Source organism: Scyliorhinus canicula, chromosome 13, assembly GCF_902713615.1.
Source record: "Scyliorhinus canicula chromosome 13, sScyCan1.1, whole genome shotgun sequence".
NCBI classification, from domain to species: domain Eukaryota; kingdom Metazoa; phylum Chordata; class Chondrichthyes; order Carcharhiniformes; family Scyliorhinidae; genus Scyliorhinus; species Scyliorhinus canicula.
The window spans coordinates 145,141,583-145,164,081 of NC_052158.1; the positions used below are offsets into that span (position 1 = coordinate 145,141,583).

Consider the following 22,499-nt stretch of genomic DNA (forward strand, 5'->3'; position numbering starts at 1 on the left):
TTTTCCGAGAGTACAACACACACTGTACCATGATGGGGTTTTGATATAAACCAGGCAGTCTTCAAAATCAAAGCATCTCAGCACGTCAGGGGCAGCGCAGTGGTAACACAGCAGTCTCACGGCGCCGAGGTCCCAGGTTCGATCCCGGCTCTTGGTCACTGCCCGTGTGGAGTTTGCACATTCTCCCCGTGTTTGCTTGGGTTTCACCCCCACAACCCATTTCTGCATTTTGTCAATTCTTTGTTCTACTGGGAGGTGTAATTTCTCGCCTTTATTTTCAGTAGAACTGGTCCAAAAGCTCCTTTGTAATATCAGTAAGAGCACAACGTAAGAAGATAAATAGAAGCAGGAGTATACTATGTAGTCCGTCGAGCCTGCTCTGCCATTCAATATAGTCATGTCTGGGCTGGGTTTTCCTACCTACTTCCCATATCCTGGATTCCCTGAGATCACAAATCTGTCGATCTTGGCCATAAACCCTTTGGGTAGAGAATTCCAAAGATTCACCACCCTTTGAGTGAAGAAATTTCTCCTTATTTTGGTTATATTTTCTGTGTAATTAGCTTTGCTTGAGTTTAAGATTAAGTTAAAGATTCTTGTTTGTGATTGAAATAAATGGCTTCATTTGATATGGAATTCAAGTGTATTATGGCAATTAGGGGGCAGGGAGAACATGGTGGCACAGTGGTTAGCACTGCTGTCTCTCAGCGTCAGGAACCCGGGTTCAATTCAGACCTCGGGTGACTGTGGGTGCCCCTGTTTCCTCCCACAATCTAAAGATGTGCCGGTGAGGTGGATTGGCCATGCTAAATTGCCCCTTAGTGTCAAAAAGGTTAGGTGGGGTTATGGGGATAGGACGGGGGGGGGGGGGGTGTGGGCCAAGGTGGGTGCTCCTTGGTGCAGACTCAATGGGCCGAATGGCCTCCTTCTGCACTATAGGGATTCTATGATCGCTATTTCCCAGCAGATCTTTCGCTTTGAGATTACAAACACTCATTGCACAATATTGATCAAAAAATAGCTTTATCCTGAATTGGTTCCTCAACATTGTCCAGGAAAATGCCACAAAACCAACCTGCAAACTCATCTTCCAAGCCAACTATGTTAATTCTAGTCTATATGAAGATGAAAGACCCCTACAGTTAATGCATCGTCTTTATTACAAGTTACAATTTCTCTTTTAATGCTCTGTCCAAAAGTATAACCACTGTTTGGGGCCTATAAACCATTCCCACCAGCTTTTTATGTTGCCGTTTCTATTCCTAATCTCTGCCATAACTGATTTTACTTACTGATCTGAACCAGGGCTCTTTCTCATGAATGTGCTTATCAGGGCTACTACTTTTCTTGTCTTTTTGAAATGTTGTGTACCCTGGCTGGAGTATTTATGTCCCATCCTTGATTATCTTCTAACTATGTCTCCGATAGGGCAGCACGGTGGCCTAGTGGTTAGCACAACCGCCTCACGGCGCTGAGGTCCCAGGTTCGATCCCGGCTCTGGGTCACTGTCTGTGTGGAGTTTGCACATTCTCCCCGTGTCTGCGTGGGTCTCACCCCCACAAACCCAAAGATGTGCAGAGTAGGTGGATTGGCCACGCTAAATTGCCCCTTAATTGGAAAAAATGAATTGGGTAATCTAAATTTTAAAAAAAAAAGAAAAAAAAACTATGTCTCCGATGGCGATTTGATCTAAATCTTAGGTTTATCTTCTTGCAGATGTTTCATGCATTCGGATAAAGACCCTTCAATTCTTTTTACTACTATTCTTTGCTTGAACCTTATTCTCTGATCCATCATTATTACTGTAAAACTCTGTCCGTTCCTGATCATGTCACCACACTGTTCTACCATCTTGAATTTCTTGCTTTGGATTTCTAAATCTCCTTTCACACCCACCCTACCCCAAGAACATACTGTAGCAGCAAGAAATGGAGGCCACAACATCAGATTGTTCTGACTACCATACCATTGCATAGGCCCCTGGTGTTTTGTTGAACTAAAACTGAACGAGTAAGCAACAATCAAAAAAACCTGGTTTAATGAATAACTTCAGTTTATTAAATAAACTTTCGTTGCCAGGAGTTCTGGAATTTGAATAACTGTTAGCTGCCTGCAAGAGTAACTGGCTGTCATATGCATCATGAACAAATCATGAGACATATGTTGGTTTAGTTTCTTTCAGTTCGATAGCTTAACAGGGAAGAAATGCAAATTCTTTCTCAATTTTTTTGCACTGCTGAAATATTTGTGAATTGATTGGGGCAAGATGGGGGCAGCCTCCAGTAAAGAGTTTTCTAAATGACATTTGATGGTTAACGAGGAAATCTGACATATTGAATCCCATAGATATAAATCTTAGATGGGTGGTAGCTTTGCACTCTAGCCACTGAGTCAGAAGGCTGTATGTAGGTTGAAGTCCCACTCCAAAGACTTGGTAATAGATAGTTAAGGTGAAATGATTAGCTGAAGTTTGATATGAGGAGGCTTGTGTGGACCACAAGACCACTTACACCACATGGTCTTTTACTGTGCTCTAAATGTGATGTAAGGGCAATTTATCATGGCCAATCCACCTAACCTGCACATCTTTGGACTGTGGGAGGATACTTGAGCACCCGGAGGAAACCCACGCAGACACGGGGAGAACATGCAGACTCCGCACAGACAGTGACCCAGCAGGGAATTGAACCTGTGACACTGGTGCTGTGAAGCCACAGTGCTAATCACTTATGCTACCATGCTGCCTGTGCTGTGCTGGATATGGAATCGTGTGCAGATCAGGCTAGATGAGGATCTCCATCCCCAAAGACTATTCATGGACCTGTTGAGTTCCCTATTGTTTCAAGTCGCTTGTATTGCTGCTAGCTTTATATTGCCATATGTTTAAAACTCAAGTCAAATTCTTGAATTGCCATGGAGCGAATTGAACTGGATGAAAATTCTCCCTGCTTGTTTATTTGTTCCGTAACAGAACCGCTGTGACCCTGAATTTATTCACTGAAGCCTTGCAACTGAAATAAATAAGTCTTTCTCATCAGTGAGAGACGGCTGAGATGTATTTTGGGGCAGAGTAGATGAATTGGCAAAAATTCCATTTGTACACCTTCATCTTGATCATTGCCAAAATAAATGTGAAAGAGAAAGATCATTTTTTGAAGCATATTAAGAAGTTCCAGGGCTTCTTTTAATCATCTCATTTCACTTGCTTAGTTTGAGGTTTTAGATTAATAACTCAATTTTCTATGGCTTAAAGTAAAACCTTTTTCATATACGCTGCAGTTGCTTATGTAAATTATGCCTTAATCATAAAAGTGGATGATTCTATAACTCTACTACTGAAACATGCTCTCATGAAAGTAGCTAAAACATTTTGGGCAGCATGGTGGCGCAGTGGTTAGCATTGCTGCTGCGCAGCGCCAAGGTCCCAGGTTTGATCCCGGCTCAAGATCACTGTACAGTTTGCGCATTCTCCCCATGTTTGTGTAGGTTTTGCCCCCACAACCCAAAGATGTGCAGGGTAGGTGGATTGGCCACGCTAAATTGCTCCTTAATTGGAAAAAATGAATTGGGTACCCCCAATTTTATTTTAACTTCTTAAAAAATGGCACGGAATATAGAATGAGTTTTGAATGCTTTACTTTCATTTGCAGTTTACGTGTGTAGGATAATTGATCATTTTGCCTGCTCTCCCGTACAAGGCTAACTTTTTTGAAGATTTTTTGCGCAGCCATTGCTTGTGTATTAGACAAGTTGCTTGCATCGTTACAAAAGCAACATATTGTGCCGACTCTGGAAATCTGAAATAAGAGCTAATGCTGGAAATACTGAGCAGGGCTGGCAATATTTGTGGAGAAAGTGAGTTTGTTTTTCAGGTATATGACCTTTCTGACGCCACTCAGTTGGATGAGTTCCTGGTGGTTTCATTACATGACGTCCCACCTCCAGCTGCCTCATATAAGCAGTCTTTTGTTTTGCTCCTAATTTCCAGTATTGTTACAGCAAATAAATTGAAGTATTCAAGTCATAAAATACACTTAAAAAAAAATAATAAAATAAACGCTCCCAGATATTTAATCCTTAATTCCTGGAGACTCCAGGTTAATCCTGGAAGGTTGATAGTCCAAGGAAAGATTGCGTTGCCTTATATAAAACCGGAGTATTCCAGATGATGGTGAGATTTCAGTGTCTCTGCAGGTGCTGTTGCCTTTGGTTTCTCAATTATGCTTCCTTTTCAAACAAAAGATAAATGTAAAAAATAAGATTGGACCGGCAAAAAGCACCACAGCAACTAAACTAAATCGCATTAGCAAAACATCTTTCAGTAACAAGAACCCGGTCAAAGAAAAGGTGTAATTAATAAAATTATTGTTGTGGAAGGACCTACCAAACCCATGACCTCTGGAAGCTCGAGGACAGCCGATGCATGGGAAACAATCACCACCTGTAAGTTCCCCTCGAGCCCCACACAATTCTGACTTGGGAGCATGTCATTAATCCTTCACCATCGCGGAGTCAAAATCCTGGAACTTCACTCCCTAACAGCACTGGATTTTCCTACAACACGTGGACTCTGCAATAACCTGCTCACTGATGCTCTGGGTTCATCGCAGCCGTGGTCCAAATATGGACAAAAGAGCTGAACACGGGTGAGATGAGGGTGTGACATCAAGGAGCCCTAAACTAATGTTCGGGGGAAAACTCGCTACTGTTTGGAGTCATAGAACAGCACAGCACAGAACAGGCCCTTCGGCCCTCGATGTTGTGCCGAGAATTGTCCGAAACCAAGATCAAGCTATCCCACTCCGTCATTCTGGTGTGCTCCATGGGCCTATCCAATAACCGCTTGAAAGTTCCTAAAGTGTCCGACTCCACTATCAAAGCAGGCAGTCCATTCCACACCCTAACCAGTCTGAGTAAAGAACCTACCTTGGACATCCCTCTTGTATCTCCCACCCTGAACCTTACAGTTATAGAACATAGAACAGTACAGCACAGAACAGGCCCTTGGTGTTGTGCCGAGCATTGTCCGAAACCAAGATCAAGCTATCCCACTCCGTCATTCTGGTGTGCTCCATGTACCTATCCAAAGTTATGCCCCCTTGTAACAGCTACGTCCACCCGAGGAAATAGTCTCTGAATGTCCACTCTATCTAGCCCCCTCATCATCTTATAAACCTCTATTAAGTCGCATCTCAACCTCCTCCCCTCCAAAGAGAAAAGCCCTAGCTCCCTCAACCTTTCCTCATAAGACCCTTTTTAAAAATAAATTTAGAGTACCCAATTAACTTTCTTACCAATTAAGGGACAATTTTGCATGGCCAATCCACCTACTCTGCACATCTTTGGGTTGTGGGGGTGAAATCCATGCTGACATGGGGAGAATGTGCGAACTCCATACGGACAATGAGTCGGGGCCGGGATCAAACCCCGATCCTCAGCGCTGCGAGGCAGCAGTGCTAACCACTGTGCCACCGTGCTGCTCTTGGTTGGTGTCTAATACAAAGGGCCCATTTTTACCAACCGGCCGACCGCCGCGACCCACCATTTTCACTTACCTTTTAATGTGACAGTTGACCCTGCTTGTTCCTCACGATTTCACATGCTTTGTCATTCAATGTTACATTTCTGTATATGAGTTATTCAGAGGTCCTGGAGCGCACAAAACCACTGCTGTGGTTTTCCTGTTGTGGACTCTCCTGAACAGCTCACTTGTGTTTTTTTTTAGAACAGTACAGCACAGAACAGGCCCTTCGGCCCTCGATGTTGTGCCGAGCAATGATCACCCTACTTAAACCCACGTAACCCGTATACCTGTAACCCAACAAACCCCCCATTAACCTTACACTACGGGCAATTTAGCATGGCCAATCCACCTAACCCGCACATCTTTGGACTGTGGGAGGAAACCGGAGCACCCGGAGGAAACCCACGCACACACAGGGAGGACGTGCAGACTCCACACAGACAGTGACCCAGCCGGGAATCGAACCTGGGACCCTGGAGCTGTGAAGCATTGATGCTAACCACCATGCTACCGTGGATTTCCCTAAGCCATTCACTCCAGCAGGTTTAGTTCTGAGATCCTGGCCTGCTTGTGTCTCTGGCCCTCTCTTTCTTATTACACAACGATCCATTAAAAATTTTTCAGTCCTGTTGCTTGTTTGCTGCTGACAAAATGGAGGAAACGCAATCGCGCCCAGAGTATGTGTCAGTGTTCGAGGCGTGTGACCTGCTCTCTTGCCTCGCTTCGGGCAGGAAGACTGATTGAATTTTTAAAAAATCTTCTCCTGAGTCGTGGCGCTGACTTCAGGAGGAGGCGCTGTTTCTCGCTGGACTCTGGGCATGCACACTGATAAGCGGGCATACATGTGCAATGCGCCCGCATTTTTAAAGCTGGTCGCAACCAGCATTTTAAAAGCCGGCTGCTGCGGCCTTTGCGCGTGAATTCCCGCGATCAGGAACACCGCGATGGATGGCTCCACGGCCCTCCGACACCCGCCCATGACCCACCCGTGGGTCGCGACCCCGACTTTGAAAATGACTGATCTAGAAGGATTTGGGGACACTTGTGCTGGCTACTGATATTGCAGGAAAGCAAATCAATTGTACTCCATTTCCCGGTTTGTTAAGCGAAATAATTGAATAACAGTGCAAAAGCAAAATATTGCAGATTCCAGAAATCTGAAATAAAAACATAAATTACAGGAAATAAGATCTGACAGTATATGTGGAGAGCGATAAATGGTTGACCTGAAACATTTGTTTTCTCTCCACCGATGCTGCCGTATCTGCTCAGTGTTTTCAGCACTGTTTTATTTATTTTTTTAAATTTAGTGTACCCAAATCATTTTTTCAAATTAAGGGGCAATTTAGCGTGGCCAATCCACCTACACTTCACAACTTTGGGTTGTGGGGGCGAAACCCACGCAAACACGGGGAGAATGTGCAAATTCCACACGGTCAGTGACCCAGAGCCGAGATCGAACCTGGGACCTCGGTGTTGTGAGGCAGCAATGCTAACCACTGTGCCACCTTGCTCCCCCCTCTGTTTTAATTTACTGACAACACTACCACAAAAAAAAATTTGCATTGATATATGTCTTCCAACCTTGATCTTGGTTGGTAGAAGAATTTGACCCTCTTTATGACGCTAAAATAACTTGACAAAGAAAACTGGGGCGAAATTCTCCGACCCCCCAGCAGGGTCAGAGAATCGCCCGGGGCCGCCGAAAATACCAGCCCCACCGTGGCAGAGATTCTCCGCCACCCGGGACGTGGCGGTGGCGGGACTCTCGCCACTCCGATCGGCGAGGCCCCTGCGGCGATTCTCCGGCCCGCGATGGGCCGAAGTCCCGCCGCTGAGAGGCCTCTCCCGCCGCCGAGGTTTGAACCACCTCTGGTGGCGGCGGGATCGGCGGCGCGACCGGGGTTCTGGGGGGGACGCGGGGTGATCGGACCCCGGGGGGTGCCCCCACGGTGGCTAGGCCCACGATTAGGGCCCCCTGATCAGGGGTCGGGCCAGTGCCCTGGGGGCACTCTTTCTCCTCCGCCGCCGCCACGGCCTCCGCCATGGCGGAAGCGGAAGAGAAACCCACAGCGCGCATGCGCCGGCAGCTGGCCTCTGACGTCACCGCCGGCGCATGCGCAAACCGGAGAAAACCTTTCGGCCAGCCCAGCTGCCGGGCGGCGGGCCTGAAAGGCCGCTGGCGCCGGTTTTTGCGCCAGTCGGCGTGGTGCCAGTAATTCTGTACTGCTTTTAGTAAAGTTTTAACTTCTGATAAAAGTTGCTGTCAACTCTCAAATTATCCATTACCTTGAAGGTTCTGACCCAGTCCGCAGTCAACAAAATAGTTTTTGCCCTCTGGACTGTCAAGTGGGACAGTTATCTTCTTTAATGTGTTATTTGGAGACACCAAGTTCTTCATGTCTGTTGTATATTCAACCAGCAGTTATTATTGCTCCTTTTTAGATCTACCCTTCATCGATTATCTTGGCGGTTTGTCTCTTATTTCAAATAGAGCTCTATTTTCCACGCTGCCTACTTTTAATGCGTTCAGATTCCTGTCCCATGCACTGCTTTTCCATTCAACCACTTCTAATGCAATGCAGATCTCTCATTCGTAAGAGATTCTCTTATAACACCATAATTCTCTTAAATAGGGCATGAGAAAAATCTCAACATTTAACAAACCTTCCTTTCCCTGCTAGACTTCAGAACTTACCATGTTCAGTTAGTAAAATGCAATTAATAGTTGCACGGTGTTCATTAAACAAAAATTTATGTGGAGAATGCAGAAGAACATTTTTAACAAAAGGAGAATGTACAAACAAGTTATACAACAGCAATTTTCTAGTTTAATTATGGCCGAATTATGTTCTCATCTCCAGTCTAAGAAAGTAATTGCCCTGTAACACACAATGCTAGCTTCCCAACCATATTGGTCGAGAGTGCACGGTGGTTAGCACTACTGTCTCACAGCGCCAGGGACCCGGGTTCAATTCCAGTTTTGGGTGACTGTGGTGTTTACACTTTCTCCCTGTGCCTGCATGGGTTTCCTGTAGGTGCTCCAGTTACCACCCACAGTCCAAAGATGTGCAAGTTAGGTGGATTGGCCATAATAAATTTCCCCGTCGTGTTTAGGGATGTGCAGGTTAGGCAGGGTCATAGCGTTACGGTGATGGGGCAGTGGAGCGGACTATAAGTAGAGTGCTCTTTCAGAGGGTCGTGCACACCAAATTAGGGTTACCAAATGTCCTCCTGCCCTATAGGTTTTCTATATATGTTTTAAAATTTATTTTGAGGGGTGTTTTATACAATTAAATGTCTGGGAATTGGTTTACAACAGCACAAGTTGACCTCCAGTGGCATGAACTACCCCACGATCCAGAAACTGAATTCCTATTAAAATTAGTAATGAAAAGCCTATCATAACTTGAATATATAGTAATACTTTCAGATGTCGACAGCATTTATGTTCTCTGGATCCAACTTGATTTTTAGTTGATTTGGCATTCGATGTTGTTATGGTCGAGAGTGCAGATGCACCAGTATAAATGTGAAATGTTCTCTACTGACACTGCAGTGTAAATCTGGCCTGAATCTAGTGGCAGAGCCCAGCCAACACTAGAATGCAAGTAGTGAAACTCCCACAGTTAGCATTTTCAGCTGAACTTGTATGAATTGTATGAATGCAATGTCGGACAGAATTAATCAAGCATTGTTATGTGAATATGTAAATTTAGAGAGATCAGCTTTTGTTCCTAAATATTCTTATGTTCCTAACTTTTCATGTTTTAAAATAAATGAAATGAAATGAAAATGAAATGAAAATTGAAAGGCTTCAATGAAGTTACTGTGAAAAGCCCCTAGTCGCCACATTCCGGCGCCTGTCCGGGGAGGCTGGTACGGGAATCGAACCGTGCTGCTGGCCTGCTTGGTCTGCTTTAAAAGCCAGCGGTTTAGCCTTGTGAGCTAAACCAGCCCCTAATTTAGAGTACTCAATTCATTTTTTCCAATTAAGGAGCAATTTAGCGTGGCCAATCCACCTACCCTGGACATCTTTGGGTTGTGAAGCTGAAACCCATGCAAATACGGGGAGAATGTGAAAACTCCACACGGACAGTGATCCAGGGCTGGGATCGAACCTGAGACCTCAGTGCCGCGAGGCAGCAATGCTAGCCACTGTGCTACCGTGCTGCCCTTATAGAATTAGGCCACTCGGCCCGTCAAGTCTGCTGTCATTCAGTCATGGCTGATATTTTTCTCATCCCCATTTTCCTGCCTTCTCTCTATGAACCCCTGATCCCCTTATTAATCCAGAACCTATCTATCTCTGTCTTCAAGACACTGAGTTGGCCTCCACAGCCGCCTGCGGCAAAGAGTTCCACATATTCACCACCCTCTGGCTGAAGAAATTCCTCCTCATCTCTGTTTTAAAGGATTGTTCCTTTAGTCTGCTATGGTTCTAGTTTTTACTACAAATGGAAACATCCTCTCCACATCCATTCTATCCAGGCCTCGCAATATCCTGTAAGTTTCAATATGATCCCCCTCATTCTAAACTCCAATGAGTACAGACCCAGAATCCTCAATCGTTACTCACTTAATAAGCTCTTCATTTCAAGGATCATTTTTGTGAACCTCCTTTGGAAGGTTCATGTCATCTACTTTAGACATATACTTTGACAGAAAATAAGAATATCGCAATGAGTAGACTGATACAAAATCATGAATTTGATAAATTATAAAATATAGTAAGTGGCAGGACATAGGTGGGGGATTTGGGGGTACAGTGGGTAGATCAATGAAATCATTTGTATTTTAAAGGGAGCAAACAGGATATTAGGCTCTACAGCTGCAGGAATAGAAGATAAATCTCTGATTGAGCTTACGCAGGGCACATGCCTGGCCCGACCTGGAGTACTGTGTTCAATTCCGGTGGTCATATCATGTGAGATATCCAGGCGATGAAGAAAATGCAGCGAATGACAAATAAATGACCAGTGTGTGTTAGGCATTTGAATTAACAAGAAGAGACTGCAGTACCTATAAATATTTACATGAGATAATGCAGCGCGAGTGTAATCCAGTAGTAATATCCAAGGTCCTAAACATATCGACAAGATGAACATTAATGTATAGCAAAAAGGATCAAATTCTCCTTCGAGGCAGGGTGAAAAGATGTAGATTTAACAACATTCCATGTTAAATGTACAGCATAGGTTTTCGAGGGAATGAGTGGAGTTTTATAAATTTGAAGTGCCTAATTCTTTTCTTCCCAATTAAGGGGCAATTTAGCGTGGCCAATCCACTTACCTTGTATATCTTTGGGTTGTGGGGCTGAGACCCACGCAGACACGGGGAGAATGCGCAGACTCCACATGGACAGTAACCCAGGTCCTCGGCGCCGTGATGCAGCAGTGCTAACCACTGTGCCACAGTGCTGCCCATGGGAAGCAGAAGAGCTGATTGTGTCAAAAAATTGAGTTGATTAAGAACTTGTTAAGAGCAAATAAAACATTTTGAAAAGAGGAATGAACAGCATTGTGTTACTTCCTGGGACCAGCTAGATGGACTTCCCTGGTCTTCTCTGGCCTTCTATAGTTCTGTTTTTACAGGTCATTTAGTGTATAATAATGGGACACCTTAACATTCCTTTGTAGAAAAGGCAACTATCTCTTTGTCAAAAATCTAATGCTACGATTTATCGTTCTTTGTACACTCTCTGGTTAATACCATAAACACACTGACCCTCTTTCATTGGAAAAATTCAAAACTCTTTGGTGTTTGTGCACCAAATCCTTTTGTTGACAATGTTTATAACACTGTAGATAGTTACTGACCTCTCTCTGTTTTGGATCTCCTTTTTATCTCTCGCTGTTGAAAACACTTCATAGGCAGGTTTACAGATGCGAAGACTCATCAGAATCCAGTCTCACCAATTGCTGGCTCTTTTCTCTGGGTCTAGTCCACAGCATTTGTGTGAAAAATAACAACTAGGGCAAAAGAGAGCCAATTGAACTCGCTTCTCAGTGTTTGCCAAATAAACCTTTGGCAGCCTCCCTGATAAAAATTTGTTTTCATTCTTGTTGATTTGTTACTCCAATTCATGGTCCTCCTAAACTATTTGTCCTCTCACTGTTCACTTTTCTAAATTAAACAGTGCAAGACAGTTTTCTTTCCATTCACTACAGTGGATTTGGGCTGCTGTTGGCAACTATTAAGGTAGTGATGGGTGTTTATTGGCACTGGCAGTCAGGGTTTACTAAAAGTAAAAGTATTGAATTATAGAATATTTAACCATGATCCTTTCCATATGCCAGTTACAAGAGAAGCATAAAAACTTCTGTAGACTGCAGCAAAGCATTCAACACCATCGGCAGGGGCAAGCCTTGGGGGAAAATTGGCTGTCCACCAAAGCGCCCCTGTCTCATCCCCTTTCATGCTGACATACATTGTTCTTTACAATGTGGCACCACGTTGGGCAGTTTCAGGCTCAGGAATGAAGTGGAACAGGGTTGTGTTCTAGCCCCTGTTTTGGTATTTATTTCTCCATGCTTCTGACCTTTGCCTTCCCTGTAAATATGGAAGGAGTTTACCTGCATACTCGATCTGACAGCAAGTTCGATAATCTGTCTAGACTTGAAATTAAGATCAGAGAACTAATCTATGCAGCGCTAGTAACTCACATGGAAACTCCACTGCAAAGACTCGTGAATTGTCTTTTCCAATCTTATAACTTGTTTTTCCTTTCTACAACAATCAAGAAAACTGTGATTGAGACAGGGTGTCGCTACTTTGTTCTTGATCACACCTCGCTGGGAGTGGTTAGCAAATTCTGCTATCTTTGGTCCGTAAACTATCTGCTGCTTGATGATGGTGTTGAAGGCAGAGCTGTAGTCAATGAATAGGCTGGCTCTGAGGACCAGGATGCTGGTTTGTGAGGCCTGTGCCCTCAGCGCCTTGCATGGCTGTGAAACATGGATAACTTACATCTATCAAGAAAGATGGTTCATAAACTGTACTTTTGCTGTTTGTAGTGCTTTCTGGGCATCTCTTTGAAGACAAAATTATGAATATGGCAGGTCTCCTCAAAAGGTCAATTTCCCAAGTGTGTTGCCACTTGCCAAGCAGAGGCTACTTGGTGTGCTCGGCCGCATTCACCGGTCGGAAGACTGCTACATACCCAAGCATTTTCTATATGGCGAGGTAGCTGTTGCCAAAATCCCATTAGGACACCCAGAGCTTTGCATCAAGGATGCTTGCAAAAGTGACATGAAGACCCTACATATAGATTTTTGCACATGGAAGACACTAATTGATGATGGAGGAAATGGCAACTCCCCTATGGAGCGGCATGCACTACCTTGGCTATCTGTGGCCACAGTGGCTTGACAACTGGCGCCGACACACAAAACAACCACCCACAATGACACTTGATAACTGCTTGATATGCCACACTTGTAACAGAACTTGCCTTGCGTGAATTGGTGTCTTCAGACAACAGCAAGCGTGCAACATATGAAACTACTCCACCGTTAACTAATTTGATTTGGTGCATGTCTATTATCTTGTCTAGATGGAAGAATGCTGGCAACAGGGCCCGTAACCTTTGTTACAACTCACAAAGCTCCTTTAACAGCATTTTCCAAGTCCACAATCTCTGCAGCCTAGAAGGATAAGGACAGCAGATGCATAGGAACACAGTCACTTGCAAATTTCTCTCCAAGCCACACACCATCCTGACTTGGAAGTATGTCACCGTTCCTTCACTGTCACTGGGTCAAAACCCTGGAATTCCCTAACAGCACTGTGTGTGTACCTGCACCACATGGACTGCTGCAGTTCAAGAAGGCAGCTTGCCACCACTACATCAAGGACAATTGGGGATGGGCAATAAATTCTGGCCTCGCCAGTGACACCCAAATTTCGTGAAAGAGTAAAGAAATGTGGTAAGATTGTTATGTTTTCGGGCCATGTTTTTAATTTAGGATAAAAGACAGGAATGAAAGGATTCATGTGTCCTGTCATGAATTCTGCCCACAGCACACTTGGGTAGCTTGATTGTTAAAGATTAAAAAGGGACCCAGGTTGTTTAACAGGGAGGGATGTGCAAGATGTTCACACTTGTAGACATTGGGAGAAGCATCTGTTCTGATAGTAAATAGACTGTTAGTCTCCAAAGTCACCAGAAGGTGTCGAGAATATCCGCTTCTGTAAATGGTTGTACTATCTATCTTGAAATTAAATAGAGAGCAATGAAGTTGGGCATCTAAATGGTTGCTAATCAGCATGTCTACTAGTGTACCAGGCCCTTGTGCGTAACATTGCCATGGAGGACTTCTGGTGGTGACCATGAAGTGAGAGGTTACACTCAAGGTGGCTCCATCATGGGGATTTACCAGGGGATTGCACAAGTTGAACCTGGCCAGTCTGGTAGAGGGGGGGTAAAGGCGGATTTAAGAAGCGGGGTGCCCTCTCGTTATCATTGGCGGGAAGGGCCCAGTTAAAGTGAACTTTCTCCCAAGGTGTTTCTGTATTTTACTGCCAAAGACATTTTGGTCGGATTAACAAGCTGATCCCGACCTTGGTGTAACTTAATGAATTATTACTGGGCGGCGAACATTAAGAAGGTGCTGGGGGGGGGGGGGGAGGGCAGCATGGTGGCCTAGTGGTTAGCACAACCACCTCACGGCGCTGAGGTCCCAGGTTCGATCCCGGCTCTGGGTCACTGTCCGTGTGGAGTTTGCACATTCTCCCCGTGTCTGCGTGGGTTTCGCCCCCACAACCCAAAAATGTGCAGAGTAGGTGGATTGGCCACGCTAAATTGCCCCTTAATTGGAAAAAATACTCATATAGTACTCTAAATTTTTTTAAAAAGAAGGTGCAGGGGTGAATCATAGACCCGATGTTATTTGGGAGCGGCTTCTTGTATTGGGTTGTGTTTAAGGGCACCAGTAGCTGCTCCTCTTCCGTTCTCACCAGCCAAATACTCTTTGAGCCCAGTGGTAACAACGTCTCTGAGGATATGGAACCAATTTAGACAGCATTTTAGGCTGAAATCTATGTTAATGGTACCATAAGATTTCTAAGAACCGTAGGTAATTTGGACATTCTGAATTCTTCCTCTGTGTACCGGAACAGGTGCCAGAATGTGGCGACTAGGGGCTTTTCAAAGTAACTTCTTTGCAGTGTTCATGTAAGCCTACTTGTGACAAAGATTATTATTATCATTTATTCCGACGGGAATGGACTTGTCATATAGGCCCTGGGAGAGGGAGGGGGTACAGAGGTTTAGGGATTTGTTCTTGGAGGGTAGGCTTGCTGGACTGGAGGAGCTGGTGGAGAAATTCCAGCTTTCGAGGGGGGTTTAGATGCCTACAAGTACAGAACTTTGTTCGGAAGGAACCCTACATTTCATTTGTTCCTGCCCACTTCTCTAGTGAATAAGGTAGTGCCGTTGCTTATTACTGGGCGGTGAATGTGGAGAACGTATGGAGCTGGGACAGAGGGGTTGACTCCCAATGGGTCAGAATGGAGGAGAGTTTGGGTAGGGAGTCGAGATTGAAGACGCTAGCGACAGCGCCGCTCCCGACTGCCCCAGGGAGATACTCGGGGAGTCCAATAGTAATAGCTTTGTTGAGAATTTGGAGGCAGTTTCAACAGCATTTCGGGTTGGGGGCAGGGTCAAGGGAAATGCCAATTCGGGGGAACCATAGATTTGAGCCAGGGAAGTGGGATGGAAATTTTCGGAGATTGGAGGAGAAAAGAATTGGGACACTAAAAGATTTGTTTCTTTGGGGTCGTTTTGCGGGATTCAAGGAGCTGGGAGCGAAGTATGGGCTGGAGCAGGGGGAAATATTTAGATACATGTAGGTTCGAGACTTTGCCAGAAAGGAGATACAGAGCTTCCCAGTAGACCCGGCTTCCACGTTGCTGGAGGAGGTGCTGACGACAGGGGGACTGGAGAAGGGGTAGTATTGGCGGTTCACAGGGCTATTTTAGAGGAGGAGAAAGCGCCGCTAGAAAGGATCAAGGCAAAGTGGGAGGAAGAGTTGGGAGAGGTTATGGAGGAGGAGTTCTGGTGTGAGGTGCTCCAGAGGGTGAACACCTCCACCTCATGTGCGAGGTTGGGGCTGATGAGCTGAAGGTGTTATATAGAGCACACCTTACAAGGGCGAGGATGAGCTGGCTCTTTGAGGGGGTACAAATGTATGTGAACCCCGCAAACCTCGTTCATATGTTTTGGTCCTGTCCAAAGCTGGAGGATTACTGGAAGAAGGTTTTTAGGGTAATCTCTAAAGTGGTGCACAGGAAGCTGGACCCGGGCTCTCGGGAGGCCATATTCTGGGTGTCGGACCAGCCGTGGTTGGAAACGGGCATGGAGGCAGATGTTGTAGGGTTCGTCTCGTTGATTGCCTGAAGGCGGATCCTGTTGGAGTGGAGATCAACCTCTCCACCCTGTGCCCTGGCGGAATTCTTGACGCTTGTAAAATTTGAACGGAGGGGAAGTATGGAGGCATTCTACAATTCATGGGTGTCATTCATTATGCACTTTCGAGAATTGGATTACATCGAATATTGAGCGGGGGTGCTGGTAGGGTTGGAGAGGAGGGGGGAACTGTATGTGTTAATGGCGACCTATGGCTGATTCCTGATTCCTTTTTGTCATTAGTTTATGTTAACATGCTGGCTAATGTTTGGGGGTTTGGTGGGAGGATGGGATCGTTGTTATTGATATGGGGATTGACATTGTATTCGTTACTAATTATTGTTTATTGTTGGGTGTAAATTTGGGAGAAAATGTGAAAAAGGTGGAGAATAAAAAATATTTTTTAAAAAAAGGTAGTGCCTTTGGATGAGATAGTGGGAGGGAGGATCTCTGATATTTATGGGCAGTTGATGTAAAGAGAGATGGCTTCGTTGGTAGAAGTAAAGGGAAAATGGAAGGAAGAGTTGGGTTGTGCTTTTGAGGGGGGGGATGTGGAGCAAGGTTTTATATGGGGTTAATTCTACCTCATGCGCAAGACTAAGTTTGATTCAGTTTAGTGGTGCTTAGGGTGCGCATGACTAGGGCTTGGATGAGTGGGTTCTTTCCAGGGAGAAGCATGGGCAGCACGGTAGCACAAGTGCCAGCATCAGGGTCCTAGGTTCGATTCCCTGCTGGGTCACTGTCTGTGCGGAGTCTGCACGTTCTCCCTGTGTATGCATGGGTTTCCTCCGGGTTCTCCGGTTTCCTCCCACAGTCCAAAGATGTGCAGGTTAGGTGGATTGGATAAGCTAAATTGCCCCTTAATTGGGAAACAATAATCGGGTACTCTAAATTTATTTTTCAAAAAGTAAATAAAAGAGAATACCAAATCTGTGAGGATTTAAATTGGGGCTGGAAGATTCGCCTAGCTTAAGCTAGAGGTATTATCTCGAGGGAAAACCCTCACTATGAAACACAATTTTAGGGTCAAAAGCTACCAAGCTGAGAAAGGAAAAGAATGATGTTGACTCTAACCCTGCTTTAGGGACATTACTAAAGCGTTCCTACTCTTCCTGCCACGAACCAGCAGAATCCACTTAAACAGGTCATTTGTCTGACAGAGAACCATTGACCTAAAGAAGTGGGAACAAACTTTTTTTTGTTGTATAATGATGTCACAATAAATACTTGTGGAAATCTAACAAGTAACAAATTTTAAAAAGTAAGGTTTTGCAATGTTTTCCAGCAGGATATTTTAGAAAATTCTTACACATATTCATTGTATAGGTTTGATTCGAATATGTCTGGATTGCAGGAATACACGTTGATCCATAAATTCTCAATGTCATGGTTTACCAGGACAGTTTTGACATTTGATGCATACAATATGGGCTAGGAGTTGACCTGAGCAGGATTAATTTCTGGGCTCTGCTTCCCCCTCTCCCCTCGCCCCCACCGCTGCTGGATTACTTTTGCCATCCACAAATATGGGGCTGGGTGGGAAATGGCCACATAATTTCTTGGCCTTGGATTCATATATGAAGCTTTGTTTCTGGATGCACCACAGTTGAGTTCATCTTTCTCTCATTATGTCTATACTTCTATTGTTTGTATTGTATACTATTCTCATTTTGTTATACAAGCAGATCAGCTTGGATTATGAATTTAAAGCAATCTAACTTTCCTGTGTTTGTTTTAGGTATTGAATGCTCAGCAGGCTGGATACAAAGCTGCCATAGTACACAATGTTGACTCCGAAGATCTTATTAGTATGGGGTCTAATGATGGTAAGTAAGGTACTAAATGTCATTAAATGTACAATGTGCTAAATTTCATGCCCAAATCTATGCCCAGTTAGTTTATCTGCAATAGCAGCCTGTGAATTAACTGCAGTGAAGGTACAATTGGTCAAGGTTCCTGATTCTGATCGCTATCCAAGGATATTAAAATATTAGAAATTAAGTTTAAGAATAACTTGCATTTCAGGGCAGTACGGTGGCGCAATGGCTAGCACTGCTGCATCACGGCACCGAGGTCCCAGGTTCGATTCTGGGTCACTGTCCATGTGAATTTGCACATTCTCCCCATGTTTGCGTGGGTTTTGCTCCCACACCCCAAAAATGTGCAGGGTAGGTGGATTGGCCACGCTAAATTGGGCCTTAATTGGAAAAAATGAATTGGATACTATAAATTATTTTTAAAAAGAATAATTTGCATTTCTATAGTACTTTTAACATAGTAAAGCATCCCAAAGGGCTCTACGGCAGGGTTAAGAAGCAACATTTAGCATTGAGCCAGAAAAGGAGATACATATGTAAAGTCAATGTTATTTTTTAATTTAGAGTACCCAATTCTTCTTGCCAATTAAGAGGCAATTTAGCATAGCCAATCCACTTCCCCTGCACATCTTTGGGTTGTGGGGACGAAATCCACGCAGACACTGGGAGAATGTGCAAACTCCACACGGACAGTGACCCAGAGTCGGGATCGAACGTGGGACCTCTGCGCGTGAGGCAGCAGGGCTAACCCACTGCACCACCATGCTGCTCTTTAAAGTTATTAAAATTGTATTTTAATGGAGTTTGTGAACTAATGTCAAAGTTTGACACAAGCCAGCCATTAGTCGAACCTGGAATCTCCTGTTCCGCAGTCTGGCGCGTTATCCATTGCGCCACTGGCCCATTGTAATGTCTATGTTTGGTCCAAGAGGCAAGTTCTAAATAAATATTGGATTTTTTTATTTTGTTTAATTAATTTGGGGACTAAGGAAATGGGCAAAGTCATTCGATGTTGAGAACAACTGTTTGGACCAATAATTTTAGTGTTTAGTGGAAAGGGGAATAAATTATATTTATAGGCTGAGTTACATTGAAGAGCATGTGGAAAAGATAAGAGTTTGGAAAAAAGGTTGTAAATGTTGCACGTTTCTGACCATTATGAAGATGAACACATCTTTTTCTTCGTGTTACAATAACGAAAATCATAGAATCAATTTACAGTGCGTGCAGAAGGAGGCCATTCGGCCCGTCAACTCTGGACCATCCCTTGGAAAGAGCACCCTACTTAAGACAATACCTCTACCCTATCCCTGTAACCCAGTAACCCCAGCCAACCTTTTGTGCACTAAGGGGAAATTTAGCATGGCCAATTCACCCAACCACATCTTTAGGCTGTGGGAGGAAATCGGAGGAAACCCACGCAGACACTAGGAGAAAGTGCAAACTCCACACAGACAGTATCTGTGATGCTCAGCATCATCTCTTGATGGCATAGCTGAGGTTAGAACTCCCTGTATTTATTGTAAATATAAACCTGCACTGCAACAGTCAGGACAGCCATTTCTGACTCTGGTAGGGGACACATCTGTTTGTTAGGTGAATTGATGAGCTGCGAGGGAAAGTGTATTCTGTGATATCTGTCCAATGGTGCAAACTGGTTTTACTCCCCACCTGCTCTAGGTTGAGTGTACACATCTGGAGTAGGGACTTGACCCAACTCTGGAGCAAAGTGCAATGAAATTTGTTCCACATGAAACCACAGATCACAAATTTGAGATTAAATATCGTTTAATATTTATTGTGACAATTCATTGGTTACTGTGTACCGTCATGTTGATGTACGTAAGCATGACATATGAAAATACATCAAGATAGCTCCTTCTGACTGTTGAATTTACAGAGCTATGGGCTCTTTCCAATCTACTACTTTGTTACCAAGGTCGGGCGGCACTGGTGCAGTGGTTAGCACTAGTGCCTCCGGCGCTGATGACCCGGGTTCGATCCCGGCTCTGGATCACTGTCCTTGTGGAGTTTGCACATTCTCCCCATGTCTGCGTGGGTTTAACCCCCACAACCCAAAGATGTGCAGGTTTGGTGGGTTGGCCATGCTAAATTGCCCCTTAATTGGACAAGCAAAAATAGGATACTCTAAATTTATTTGTAAAAATACTTTGTTACCAAGAGCAGTGAGTGAACTGAAGTAAAATTTCCAAGAACTAAAATTGGACACTTCATTCTGCACATGTTGTTTTTATGGCCCCGGCAGGATTGTGGTAATCTTGTTGCATAATTCACCTGATCATTTTTATCTATGTTTATCCCTATAACTTTCAATTCCTTTGTCTTCTAAAATTTGTGTCTCTTATTTAATGACTTTTGCCATAACATTTTTTATCCTTGGATACTGACTGCTCCAGGAGAAGAAATAACATTTTATTTTGGTTTTATTCATATTCTCTAATCTACTCCTAACACTTTTTTTTCTTATCCCCGTTCATGTGTTTTCCCACACTTTGCCAAACATCCTCCTGTATCTTTAAAATGCACCTGCATCAGTGAAACTTCCATTGCATAATATGCTTACCGTGAATTGAGGAAGAGGCAATTAAAACAGCAAATGGTATTGAAGCTGGGTTGTTTCTTTTTCACCAATTTTGAAAAAAATATTGTACATAAATGAACTGAGAAAGTTAAATACTATTTGAAACTTATTTTGGTCTTTTAAGGAAATGCTAATCTTTGTCATGTTTGATGGAATCTGATACAGGGTGCCTGGTTTTGGCAAATTAGTCTAAAACTGCTGGGTACCAAAATCTTTCTAAAATCTCCAAACCTAAAAGGGAGGAAAATTCACTTATTACATAGAACAGAAATTTGTTGCAAAATACAGTAATCAGGCAGCATATGGGGAGAGAGAAAAGAGTTAATTCAGATCAAAGACCTTTCATCAGAACTCCTGAATATTGCCAGCTTTTATTATTTCTGTTTTCAGCTTCCCAGCATCCACTTTTTTAATAGACTGTCTTTAAAATTCATGTGATGTGTGCTTTGCTGGTATGGTCAGCATCTATTGCCCATCTCTAATTGCCCTTGAGAAGGTGGTGGTGATCCTCCTTGCGTCACTGTGCCAAACCTGTTGGGAGTTTTATTTGAAGATGTTACAAGAGGGAACCAGTGGATGGGTTACATTTAGATTTTCAGAGAGCTTTTGATTAGGTCACACCTTTCAAGTCAGTATGGTCTGGCTTCGGGGGGGGGGGGGGGGGGGGGGGTGTATGCAGGTGGTTATGTTCACATGTATCCACTGCTGCTGTTGTCCTTCTAGGTGGTAGAAAACCCAGGTTTGAAGGGTACCTTATAAGGAGTCTGAGTTGCTGAAGTGAATCTTGTAGATGGTACACATTGCTGTCAATGTGGGGATGGACCACTGAGGAAAAGGGCTGCTTTGTCCTGGATAACGTGTGTTTCCTGAGTGTTGTTTAATAGCCTACCTTTGGATTTGGTAATACGACCATAAGACCGTAGGATGTGGTTGTGACTAGGACAATAACCTGTCAGGTTCTAGAGCTTGTGACAAGCTACTGTTGATACATTAACAGCATCTGTTCAAAATCAATCCCTGTTTAGTGCAACTCAAAAACCTAGGTGACATGCTCATTTTTCCGACTCCCCTTCATTCGAGCCAAGAAAATTCATGCGTGGCTGTCTTACACTTCGACATGCTGGTTAATTTTAATATAAACCCAAGGCCAATTCTGCCACCTGCAGTCAGATTGAAAATAAGATTTTAAAAAGTTTAAATGCAAAGCTTGCTTTTCATTAGTTGCAACAGGACTAACAACTATTTTGCATCCCAACCTGTTCTGTAAGAGATTCTCACTCGGGAATACCCTGAGGATAGCTCCTTCTCAATCTGCTGGGATTGACCCAAGACTGTTACACAAGTGTTTTTTACATCATGCTTAGTGTGCGTCATTGGCTAAAATCCCACAAAATGTAGTTCTCTAGACCCATATAATTTTGCACGGTGATAAATGCACGGAACGTGGTAAACAATGTTGGTGAGCTGCAGGCGCAGGCAGCCAAATTAGAATATGGTGTCATGGTAAAAATCTAGACCTAGCTCAAAAGAGGACACGCCTAGATGCTAAATATTCCTGGATGCAAGGTACTCAAGAAAGATGGGGAAGGAAGGAAAGGAGGCTTGCAGTATGAATTAGGGAGAACGTTGCAGTGTTGGAGAGAGAGGATATCTTGGAGAGGTCAAGGACAAAATGTATTTGGATAGAGTTATGAAACCATACAGGAACCGTTATATGACTAGCTATATTCTATAGTGGGAAAGATAGAGAAACAAATCTGTAATGAAATTAGAGTTATGTAATTGGTTGGGGGGGGCAATTATCCCTTGGGATAGACTGGGATAGTCTTGGCGTAAAGTGCAAAGAGGAGGAAGAGTTTCTGAAGTGGATTTAGGTGTGGCTTCTCGATCTGCATGTTTTCAGCCCAATTAGGAAGGAGGCATCGCTGGGAAGTGAAGTAGGTCAAGTCTCAACAGGGGCCAGAGGTACTAAATTAGTTTTTTGCATTTGTCTTTACCAAGAAAGAGGTTGCTGTTCTAGTAAAAGTAGCTAGTTGAGACACTGGATGGGCTAAACACTGATAATGGTATTCAAAAGGATGGCTGTACTTAAAAGTTGCTAGGTCACCAGGACCAGATTACATGCATCTAAGGATATTGAGGGAGTAA

At 43.9% G+C, this 22,499-nt stretch overlaps 1 protein-coding gene across 1 annotated transcript in view; it reads left to right on the plus strand.

Moving 5' to 3' along the window:
• The window catches only part of LOC119975519 (E3 ubiquitin-protein ligase RNF13-like), a 289,560-nt gene that overhangs the window by 137,070 nt on the left and 129,991 nt on the right, over nt 1-22,499 (plus strand). The window contains exon 5 of the mRNA XM_038815305.1: nt 17,671-17,758. Coding sequence (XP_038671233.1) covers nt 17,671-17,758 — 88 coding nt within the window. The remainder of the gene's footprint in view (nt 1-17,670; nt 17,759-22,499) is intronic.